Raw genomic sequence first — 12,399 nt, 5'->3', positions numbered from 1 at the left:
CTATTGTAGTTGAAACTGTTTATCATACATGTTTCACTTCACAAAGCTTTAGAAATGTTAAATATTGCTTTTGGTGAATCTACTGTAGAAAAACCAAGAGATTACAAGTGGTTCACCAATCCAGTTCTGTACATCTCATGAAGGGGAATCTTCAAGGTGTAGAATGAGTCGATACATTAACAGGTGAATATCTAACAGAGGTACAGTCAGTGTTAGGAAGTACAGTTTACATAAAGCGGAGCTTTCCAAACTTTTCCTCCTGATGACACCCTCCCAACACATACAATTTCACAACACATCCTTTCACTAATATTATTAAGACGGATTTTATTGGAACAAATCATATTTTAAAGAAGTAATAATTTTTATACTTCATTTCTAAGTACACAATATTTATACATTAAACACCTTTTTACATATACAAAACTTTTTAATACTACTGTGAATTCAATCACTCATGTGGCCCTGACGATCATTATAATATAATAAATATATTATTAGCTTGGATGTAGGACAAATTCATATGCATTTCCACATACTTCTTTAAAATATCATTCAGGGAAATCACGGAAAACCTAAATCACGATGGCTGGACGCGAGATTGAACCGTCGTCCTCCCGAATGCGAGCCCAGTGTGCTAACCACTGCGTTTAGGGTCCTCAAAATGGCTTTTGCAAGATGTACGGTTATCTGCATTATGCAATACCACACACTGTTTCCGTCAGCATGTGGTCACTGACGTATATTTCTGGTGCTCAACAGTCATTACTGCTTTTTAAAAATGGGATAATATGAGTTTTGTGAGATTAAGTCTTAAACCATTAGTTTCTAGGTCTGTTTAGCTATTATCTGAACCAGTATAAGCATTTTGATGAAGGCCCTGAAGATGATCAGTGTGCTAAATGCCCCAACATATCATTAACTAATGAAATTGTGGGAAAGTGAAGGAAATGATTATGAATGATTGCCAAGTCACTATCACAGAAATAGCTGAAAATGTTGGCACATCAACTGGTTAATGCCACGAAATTTTTTCTGGCAGTTTTGGCAATCAAATGTTTGACAGGAAAATTTGTTCCAAAATTATTAAATTTTGAGCAGAACAGTGGTGAATGCTAATTGCTCAGGATTTGCTAAATGAAGTCAATAATGATACAGAACTACTGAAATGTCCTAACACGTGATGAAACATGATATTGTAAGTTGTCGTCTTCAGTCCAGATACTGGTTTGATGCAGCTCTCCATGCTAATCTATCCTGTGCAAGCTTCTTCACCTCCCAGTACCTACTGCAACCTACATCCTTCTGAATCTGCTTAGTGTAATCATCTCTTGGTCTCCCTCTACAATTTTTACCCTCCACGCTGCCCTCCAATACTAAATTGGTGATCCCTTGATGCCTCAAAACATGTCCTACCAACCGATCCCTTCTTCTAGTCAAAGTGTGCCAGCCAAAACTAAGGCTCAATTGTCCCAGAGAAAGCACTCTGGATTGCCAAGACTGGAAAAAGCCTCATTTGAAGGTAACTCGGTTACACTCACCGTATTCTTTGATTTTAACAGCATGATGCAATTTCTTTCTTTGTGTGTGTGTGTGTGTGTGTGTGTGTGTGTGTGTGTGTGTGTGTGTGTGTGTGTGTTTTCACACTTCCAATTTGCATGGTTGTCTTAGCTATCTTTGATTCTCATAAAATGATTTGTACATAACTATTTTCAATCTTTGAGGATGAGATTTAACTTTATACTTTAAGTTAATATTAAAATTAAGGTGGAAAACCACATTAGGAGGTTCAAAATGTCCGATTTTTTTATTTCATAAATCATAAGCTCAACTATCCAAGACTACGCTGTCAATATTTCAAAGCGAAATTCGCGTTCCTTTAGATTTTATGAGCATAAAAAGTTTTCAAAAGCGAATTTATTGGTCACATCCAGAAGAAAATGGGGACTTGACTCAAACATTCGAAAAACTAAAAAGCTTGGTGGAAAAGGCAAACTCAGAGTCATTAGCGAAAAAGCTCAGCACTTATTATGCACTAGCATTTGAAGACATAGTGCACACGACACGGAAAAAGCAATTATGGTGACATACTATCATATGATTTCCATGGATGGAACTCCTTAACATGAGTATTGCCCAGAGGGAGAAGACAGGTGGTGTGAGTGGCAGAAATGAACAGTTCTTGGGATGGAACATCAACTGCACCCTACTCCATTTTACCCCTATGTACAAAATGAAATTCTTCCAATACATGAAGATTTATCAAGGGACGAATTAATGGAGAGATGTTTTGGTGGTCACACACAAAACACAAATGAAAGTTTTAATTCTGCTATTTGGCAATTAGCTCCTAAATACTTGCACTCTGGACTAAAAGTCGTTGAATTGGCATCATATTTAGCAGCAGGCTTATTCAATGAAGGAAATTCATCCCTTCTGAGGGTCATGAACAAGGCAGGAATTTTAGTAGGCACACAAAGCTTCAATTATGCCAAACAAATGGTTAACCAGCAGGCAAGCCAGCAGAATCAACTTAGTTCATTGGAATCTAAGGAAGGTCGGAAATCTCTGAAAGCACTGCTGCAAGTGCAAACTGAAGCCTATGAGGAAGAAGAAGGATTACTATATGATGCTGGAATCAGAGATTAATTGGTAAGCATTCTACATTATTGCTAACTTCCTAGAATTTTTAGTTCCAGAGAATTTATTTTTCAAATGCGTTTCTCTCGAAATGACTTTTCACATTTGCATGCAGTCTAACTCAAAAAGTGTAGAACCGATCATTATGAAAACTGATAGTATGACTCTTTATGAAGTTGTATGAAGAACCAACTTGTGAGATGATATCATGATTTTAAGGGTATTTTTCTTTGCACAATTAGAGAAAAAAATAAAAAATGTGAAAATCTAAGCAAATTGCGCCAATGCCTGCAAAATTTTTAATTTTCATTATTTTCAGACGCACTGAGGTTCATGTTCTTAGAAAATAAGTTATTAATGTAAGATAAAAACATTTTTGATTTCAGATGAAAATCGGAAGGGCTACACTGCACACAATTGGTGAACTATATACACAACCTTCGGCAGACATCACTGTGTAACTTTGTTATTTTTGGCTGAAATTATTCCAGAAAATTCACAAAAACTGTTTGAAATATGACTGAAATGATAGCAAAATCTGATTATATTCTAATTAATTCTTCCCACAAAAAAATCCCAAAAAATCAGTGTCAAACAGCCTCCTAATGTGATTTCCCCGTTAAATGGTTGAAAATGCAAATGAGCAGGAGGTCAAAGACTTATGAGTTAATACCTCACTTCTTTATGTAATATGTGGCGAGTCTCATGTGACCACGGGTGCACTCATTTGGGTATGAGTGTATGTATACTTCATCTATAGAAAGAGCAGAAGTTCGAAAGCCAGTTTTCTGCTGTGTGTGTCTATGCGCCACAAGTCAGCTACAGGTGGGTGGTTGCTAGTCCTTTGTTTTACATCTTATTTCATCACAAATTTCCATTGTTGTTATTCACTCCTTTATGTTAAAAAAAACACTAATCTGAGTGATATTGTTCAGCCATTTGTCCTTTCAATGTCACTGTTTTCAATAGTTCAGGTATACATGGCAAGATCACAAGCACAAGATGAAGAGGTAGAAAAAGTATGAGGATACTAAATGGGTCTTTCAATATGTAAAAGATGACCATAATCTAATTCTCATGAGTGAGTGGAATATGGTAGTAGGCAAAGGAAGAGAAAAAAAGCATTACAGGAGAATAGGGGCTTGGTAGTAGGAATAGTAGAGAAAAAATATAATTGAGTTCTGCAATATATTTCAGCTGATGACAACAAATACACTGCTAAAAATCACAAGAGCTGTGGGTACACTTGGAAAAGATCCAGAGCTGTAGAAGATTTAATATAGATTACCATGGTCAGACAGAGGTTCCAATACTGGATTGTAAGGCATATTTAGCAGCAGTTACAAACAGATCAAAATTTAGTAATGATGAACAGAAGGCTGAAGTTCAAGACACTCTTCCAGAAGAATCAATGTGCAAAACAAAACGGTATACTGAAGTACTGAGAAATAATGATGTGTGTCTAAGGCTGTACACACTGCCATAATGCATACCATAGTGTGAAGTTCAGACGATGAGGAATGGACATCTCTAAAAATGACAGTTTCAGAAGTCGGACTGGAAAACATAGGTACAAGGACAGAGAAACTTTTGTAAAGAAGAAATACTTCAATTAATCGAAGAAAGAAAGAAGCACAAAAATGTTTTAAAGTCACCTGTGAACAAAACAAACAGTATGTGCAGGTGAGCCAAGGTGAAATGAATGCAGGAAAAATGTTAAGAAATCTAAAAAGAAATGGTCGTTGGAAGGACTGATTCTGCATATAGAAAAATCTAAAAAACTTTTGGTGAAATTAAAAGCAAGACAACCAAAATTAACAATGTAACGGGGATTCTGCCATTAAGCAGAGAGGAGAGAGCGGATAGGTGGGAAGAGTACACTGAAGGCCTCTATGAGGGTGAGGACTTGTATGATGATATGACTGAGGATGAAACAGGAGGCAATATGGAAGACAGAGGATCCACTATTCGAGTCCAAGATTAACAGAACTTCTGTACTATTCCGCTAACAGCAACAGCAGATATATGCATGAACTATTCTACAATGAGCTTAACAGCTCATGCATCTAAGTTGCTGACAAAAATGTTGTATTGGATGGGAAAAAATTGAGGGTCCGTTAGATGACACTCACTCAGGTGTTTGAAAAAGTAGTTAGTAGTTGCATTAGAGTGTTTAAAAATCTGACAAAACTACAGTAAGCTATAGGGTAAAATATATATAATAGAGGGAAACATTCCACGTGGGAAAAATATATCAAAAAACAAAGATGCTGTAACTTACCAAACGAAAGCGTTGGTATGTTGATAGAGACAATAAACACACACACACACACACACACACACACACACACACACACACACACTTCAAGCTTTCACAACCCAAGGTTGGCATTTACACATGTCTGCCTGTGTCTGCATATATCTGTGTGTGTGTGTGTGTGTGTGTGTGTGTGTGTGTGTGTGTGTGTGTGTGTGTCCGTCCGTCCTTTCTCTCTCCCCCCCCCCCCCCACCTAAGGTAAGTCTTTCCGCTCCCGGGATTGGAATGACTCCTTACCCTCTCCCTTAAAACCCACATCCTCTCGTCTTTCCCTCTCCTTCCCTCTTTCCTGACGAAACCACATTGGGTTGCGAAAGCTTGAAATCTGTGTGTATGCGTGTGTGTGTGTGTTTGTGTGAGTGTGCGTTTATTGTCTATCAACATACCAATGCTTTCGTTTGGTAAGTTACAGCATCTTTGTTTTTTGAGATTACATATACATAAGAATCAAGAGGCAGCAGTAAAAATGGAAAACCAAGAACAATTTGCTTGGACTAAAAATGGTGTGGGAAAAGGATGCATTCCTCCACCCCTACTTTTCAATCTACACACCAAATGGCTCAAAGAGAATAAATAAGTGGGTTTAAAATTCAGGGTTAAAAATTGCAGCGATAAGGTTTGCAGATACTGTTATATTCATGAAAACAAAGAACTACAGAACATGTTGAATGAAATGAAGTCTAATAGGTACAAACTATGGATTGAGAGTAAACTGAAGAGAGAGAGAAATAATCAGGTGTAGCAGAACTGAGATTAGCAATAAACTTTTCATCAAAACTGGGGACCACGAAGTAGACTAAGTTAAGGAATTCTGCTACCTTCAAAGGACAATAACACAAGAAGGACGGAGGAAGGACAATATAAAAAGCAGATTTGTGTAGGCACAGAGGGAATTGCTGGCCAAGAGATATGTGCTAGTTTCAAACATCGGCTATAATTTGAGGAAGAAATTTTTGAAAATGTATATTTGGAGCACAGCACTGGTCTGCAAGGAAACCATTAATGAAAAGAATCTAAGAGTTTCAGGTGTGGTGCTGTACAAGGACGCTGAAAATTAGTTGGACTGATAAGGTAAGTAAGTATCCACACCAGTGGAGACTGTGAGGGAAACATATGAGATGGCGTGGTTATTGCGACGGAATAGTGCTGACAATTGCCATGGGGGTATACATGATGCACGGTATTGGTGGACCCACTGACAAGTGTACCTGCCAGTCGCAGTAAGCCAAAAGGGGCCGTTCTAATGCAGCGTTCATCGACTGCAGACCTTACCTTGCATCTCATGTCATTCCATTTCCGTATGCTCAGTCTTCAACCACCTGAACCTGCCATACATTGTGATGTGTTTATCACATGCACATCTCTACACAGTTTCGGACTTTCTGCTGCCACATAGATTGACTTTCATGCAGAGTTTTCATTTTCTCTTGCAGGATTCTGTTCTTTGGCTTGTTGTTGAGCCACCATCGGCCTTTACAGTACATTGTGCAGACTGTTGTTTAGTATTGTTCTCATGCCGTGCAAATACTCGAGAAAGGAATGAGGTTCTCCACAGAACCGGCAAAGAAAGAACATACAAGAGAACACTGATTAGAAATGTGGCCTGGATGATAGGAAATGTATAAGATATCAGGGAGTAACTTCCACAGTACTAAATGGAGCTGTAGAGGATAAAAATTGTAAGGGAAGACAGAGACTTGAACATATTCAGTAAATAACTGAGGATGTAGGGTGCAAGTGCTACACTGACATGAAAAGGCTGACACAAGAGAAGATTTCACAGTGGATCTGTCAGAAAACTGATGAAAATGTACACAGCAGAACTTTTTTTAAGTTTGAAAGGGAGGAGAAGTGTTACAGGTGTACTGAAGCTGTGAGTGTGGGTCATGAGGACTGATGTAAAAAAAACTAATTGTGTGTACTAATTTCATAATAGAGTGCATGTATTGTCAGGCACTTCTATTCTCCATAACAGTTACATCCATGTTGGTTTGAGGAAAATTTATTATGAGTTGGTTACATAATAAACTACTGAGTACATATGTTCAATATTAAGAACAATGTTTATGAAGATTTCAACAATTTTTTGGTGGCCAAAGAGAGACTATGAATGATTATGGGCTGTTGCAAATTAATTTTCCCAAAGATGTCAATAATAAGGGAACAATATCTTTCTGCCCTGTAAGTTCCTACAGAAATGCTTGTGGGAATTCAGGTGAGTTGTAGCCCAAGTAACACACACTTAATACTGTAAGACTCGATATGTTTCATATCGGTACGTACAAACGTCCACATTACAGCAAGTCATACAGCGAACTACAGAAGCAAGATTGAGCGGGCTGCTAGGCTAAAGAGTCAAAGATTTTGAGATGGCATAGAGATGTTGTTAGTACCTGTCGACACCACTTGCTTATTATGTATTGTTGGACACAATAATTAAGTTTCTGCCTATGCTTTTCTTTGTATGAGAAGCCTGATAAGCCTCCAAAGTCTGAAACAGCTGTAAGATATTTGTCATATTCAAATTTGGAAATTTGTGAGAAGTTCCTGTGGGACCAAACTGCTGAGGTCATCGGTTCCTAGACTTACACACTACTTAGTCTAACTTTAGCTTATGCTAAAGACAACACACACACACACACCCATGCCCGAGGGAGGAATCAAACCTCTGATGGGGGAAGCCACGCGAACCGTGGCAAGGCGTCTCGGACCGTGCAGCTACCCTGCGTGGCCCATATTTAAAAAAAGTTCAAATTATTGCTTCCATGCAGCAACACTTGGAAATACATTTGAAGATAGTGACACCACAAAAGACCCACATCCCTACCAACTGTAGTTCAATAACAATACACCAAAAGGGTCTCATATGTGGTACAACACCCATTGCAGGAAGCTTCGATTTATATAGATTATGTAGTAGTCTGTTTATAGATTTCTTTATAGTGTCTATACCATGGAGGATCACTCCCATTATGAACTGTCATACTGGATACATATCTGTCTAGTGCATGGTCAACTATTCTTTGAGCCATAGTTCCTCTACATGCTCCTGCCATGAGCGAAGGGTTTTAAGTTCCTCCCTGAGATATACTGCTACCGCTTCTTTATCTAATTTGCTGAACATATAAAGCTCTTTGTACTTCAATATTCATTGTTGTTATAACCGCCTCATGGCCATTGATACCAGTTTCAGTGTGGACATCCTCAAATAAGTCAGGTCTGTTTCTTGCGATCAGATCTAATATATTTCCATCATGAAGGGGTTCCGAACTACCTGTTCCAAGCACTTTTCAGAGAAGTCATTTAGTAATGTTTCACAGGATGTCTTGACAAGCCCGTGACTAACAGAACTATAACCATCCCAATTGATTGTTGCCTTATTGAAGTCTCCTCCAACAATTACAATCTGACCAGGGAATATGCACTGAAGTTAAGTGGAGTTGAGTCTTCTCTACAGTTTTTGATTACATCAGGATTTGAGTCTAGTGGTCAACTGAAGAACCACATTACTTTTATGTCCACCCTCAATGCCCAGTCTTGCTCAAACAATCTTACAGGCAGCTTCAATTTCTATTTTGGTGGATTTTAGTTTCTTGTGTACTGCAACAAATACAGCACCTCCATTTCCCTATCCTTTCAGTATACATTATTCTTGAAAAATCAAGTTTGCCAAGTTTGCTAGTAATTCTTTTTATTACTATAAATTGTTTTGACAGATCTCTGCTGTCATCATCTTATGTTGTAACAGTATAGATCTGTCAAGACCAGTAATACTAATAAAAAGAATTACTAGCAAACTTGGCAAACTTTATTTCAAAGAATAATATAGCTTTCAGATAGCCCCTAATGACTGGCAAATTTCGGTATAAACTTACCTTTTCCCACCAATGACTCAATATTGTCAACTTATGGTTTTAACCAGCTTTCTATGCCAAGTATTATGTGGGTTTCAGTGCTTTTCAAGAGCACTTCAAACTCTACTACTTCACTGTGAATGCTGCGACGGTTAAACACATATTTTAATACTCTCACCTGCGGAGGGAATTTCTGTTCTCTTAAACTGATACTTCTGGTTTTTCTGTAGCTACCATTATTTGGATTGGATGGAAAGTTGCCTAATAAAAAAAAAACTTTTGTGCACACAATAAACAGTCAGCTACCTGGGTAGCTGCCTCTGATATGCAATACCCACTAAACCTAATTAGGGTGACCATATAACTTTCTACAAACAACAGTATGTTCATAAAATTTTTTAATGGAAGTAGTTTTCCTAACCATTCACAGTAACTACTACAAGACAGGATGCTGACTGTTTCACTCTATACTTGTAAATGTTAACATTGTACACACCAGAGATTGATTACGAGCCTGTAAATCTGATGACATATTATGTTACATACGACAAACTTGCAAAACAAACAACAAATATATAAGCAGTATAATAAACAACTTGACAGCCACAGCTTCCACCTAGAATAGCGTGGGGGGGGGGGGGGAGGGGGATAAGACAGTTTGACAACTGTGAACTGAAACCTTTAGGACGAGGGAGAGGACCAAATAAGTCGAAAACTATTTGAGAAGAAGACACTGTCCAATGATACATTTAAGTATTATTCACATATTCATCTCAAATTTAGAGAAACAACAGAGAACTTAAATCTAGATTTTTTGATGAGCTAGAAAAAGCAGCACTCTAGATATGAAAACACTATTATTAGTTTTTTTCCCATTTTCACATAACTGACATCAAATACAAATTAGAATGACATATCTATGTTTGTAGCCAATTTAGAAAAACAATGTTATGGCAATAATAAGAAACAAATAGTGCCTGCTTCCCAATACATTTTGCTATTTTTTTAAACATGTTTTGACCCTGCTCATACCAGACATTGGATCTGACCTGTAATATGGAACATAAGAGTGTGTACTCAGAGAGATAGTTATTCACATGTTCCGACTTCTCTGTTTGATACAGAAACAAACACTCCCCCTCCCCCCCCAAACATACATCAGATATTCAATGCAACATAAATTACACAAGTTATTCTGGTTCTACTTTTTTTTTGGAACTAGAGTATGTTGATAGACTGATCTGTATCTTAACTAACAGTTTGGTTTAGAGCTGGTGAAAACAACAACTAAGAATACACAATTGTGTGTCACAATGTGACTTACTAATACGTAACACAGCTGATGGTCCACGTAAGTAGAAAGCTGATAAGACTAGTTTGCGTCTGTGATGCCGAAACTTGTGAAATCTCTATAATTTAGTTACTTCACACATTTGATACATTGGCTTTGGAAGAGTAGTTTCTGTCCACCATTAAGGTGATGTCAACACAGACAGGAGGTATCAACAGGTTCAATATTTCCCTTTAGATGTTTTAACAAGGGATATCAATGGTGTAAAATCAATATGTACTGCAGAGAAAAAATTGTGTTCTGTTGTAATAAATAAACTGTTTTACTATAAATATTTAACAATGATCCATAGAATTAAATACAAATCAAATTAGCTGGGCTTATTTATGAAGTAAATGTGACTATTCTCAGATCCACCTAGAAAACAGCAAAGGTGGTAGGCAACAAAGATTTATAGCATATCACACCATACTAGCTATAACATATCACACCAGTATGAGTTTAAAATAGATTGATGCAAACAACAGTCTACACAATATAGGTAATAATGTATTTTAATCTGTAACTGAAGGAAAAGAAAGCTGTATTACAACTTATAAGCGGCAGCTAAATTTAGTACCCAAGCCTTAATCCCAGAACTATTAAAGAAGAACACTAAAAATGGATCTATAGGAGTCACATGATCTAAACCATACTAATCAGAACCTACAGTCCTTCATTAACAAAGCCTAATTTAATATCCATTGAATAAATCTGTGTACACTTTAGTCTAGATGGGCATTACCTCTCGTATCACAATTTTAGCAGAGTTCATGCCAATAAAAGCCACAGAAGGCAAGTTTACTGCTCCCTCAAAAGAAAACTACACAAAAACTACCATTTCACATGTTCTCCTTAAGTGCTAAAAGACAAGTTGTGAGTAGCACAGTCAGAATGCAAATAAATCAAATGGTACACTACAACAACCACCTTCACTTCAGAAGGTATCTACAAAATCTACTGTAAATTACACATTACGATAAACTACTCTAAGTTACATTTTTCTGGTAAATAGATTCTTCATACCTCGACCGCCGCCACCACCGCCTCCTCTTCCTCTGTCAAATCCTCCACCTCGTTCACTCCTTTTAGCTTCCGCTACATCAATCCTGAGCATACAATCGTTTACACGTACTCTGCCGTCTAGATCTAAAGCACGTCTCAAGCTTTCGAGATCCCCAAACTCGACATAGCCAAATCCTTTGAATTCATCAGTATCTCTGTCCTTAATTAACTGTACTGATTTTACCTTCAGGAAATGAAACAATATTACATGGGATGCTTGCAAATAATTGTTCAAATAATCTAGAAAAAAATAATCTATTTTCTTACGTCTAATTCACCAAATATGTGGTTGACATCTCCTTGAACGGTTCCTTGAGGCAAATTACCAACATATGCCTTATAAGGTGGTTCCGTCGGTAGAGGTTTTCTTCGCCCATAATCTCTGTAAAATGTTTAATTAACACTAATATTGAGACAGTAATAAGATAAAATCATTGGATGTCCTTTTAGGGCATTACGAAAACTGAATGGCTTTCCACGCTCTTAACCTCACATGCTCACTTGATTACTATTTCACATATTCACTACAAACACATCATCTGATCGTCAAAGTAGCACTAAGCAGATGAAAATGCCTGCATATGTACACTGAAACGTTCGGAAAAATAATACTTAATCTGAAACTGTTTACTTGCCTCTGATCATCACTTCGCCCAGCCATGTTGAATGCGCCGAGAGTACTATTGAATATGTTAGGAGATACTGATAATTTTGACTACATAAAGTTCCGAGAGAACTTCATAAAAGTATAATATCCTTACTAAACTTTGTTTGTTGATAACGTTTCTTCTTTGGTTTAGTCAATGAACTTCAAAATTTCGGAATTCGATTGCCACACAAAAGTCGCAAATAGTAAAGCCATTGGATTCAGTTGCACCGCAAAATGGCGTCGAGCGGTGTTGTGGAAGAGCACATGGGTGAAAAATCAAAACAGATGCAGTCCATAGTTTCAAAAATTGAAGGTTCGGTGTTGGATTCATTTTCAAAACTAACGTCAAGTGTTGAGAAACAAAGAATATCTGGTGCTGTTTACATTTTAAATTATCTGCATCTTAAAGAATCAGAATTCGAGGTATGTATTTTACTTTAGCATAGAGAACTGCTTGAATCCAATATTCGAAATGAGGATCACAACAACATCATTTTGTTTATTCTGCCTTACTGTTGTGAAATGCAAATGAAAAACACCCAA

General features: G+C 37.3%; 2 protein-coding genes across 3 annotated transcripts in view; one reads left to right on the top strand and one right to left on the bottom strand.

The window, feature by feature from the left end:
• LOC124711978 (eukaryotic translation initiation factor 4H) overlaps positions 1 to 12,082 on the bottom strand; it is a 67,792-nt gene extending 55,710 nt beyond the window's left edge. For both annotated transcript variants that reach the window (XR_007005553.1, XM_047242260.1), the window contains exons 1-3: positions 11,843 to 12,082; positions 11,475 to 11,589; positions 11,169 to 11,391 (exon numbers count right to left, since the gene is read on the bottom strand). Coding sequence is in view for 1 of the 2 variants with exons in the window: in XM_047242260.1 (XP_047098216.1) it covers positions 11,169 to 11,391; positions 11,475 to 11,589; positions 11,843 to 11,868 (364 nt within the window). In the remaining variant the exon portion in view is untranslated. The remainder of the gene's footprint in view (positions 1 to 11,168; positions 11,392 to 11,474; positions 11,590 to 11,842) is intronic.
• LOC124711977 (myb-binding protein 1A-like) overlaps positions 12,071 to 12,399 on the top strand; it is a 104,262-nt gene continuing 103,933 nt past the window's right edge. The window contains exon 1 of the mRNA XM_047242259.1: positions 12,071 to 12,279. Coding sequence (XP_047098215.1) covers positions 12,091 to 12,279 — 189 coding nt within the window. The 5' untranslated portion in view covers positions 12,071 to 12,090. The remainder of the gene's footprint in view (positions 12,280 to 12,399) is intronic.

The sequence above is a fragment of the Schistocerca piceifrons genome, chromosome 8, assembly GCF_021461385.2.
Source record: "Schistocerca piceifrons isolate TAMUIC-IGC-003096 chromosome 8, iqSchPice1.1, whole genome shotgun sequence".
NCBI lineage: Eukaryota > Metazoa > Arthropoda > Insecta > Orthoptera > Acrididae > Schistocerca > Schistocerca piceifrons.
The sequence above is the reverse complement of the archived record's forward strand: the minus strand, read 5'-3'. Positions and strand labels throughout refer to the sequence as shown.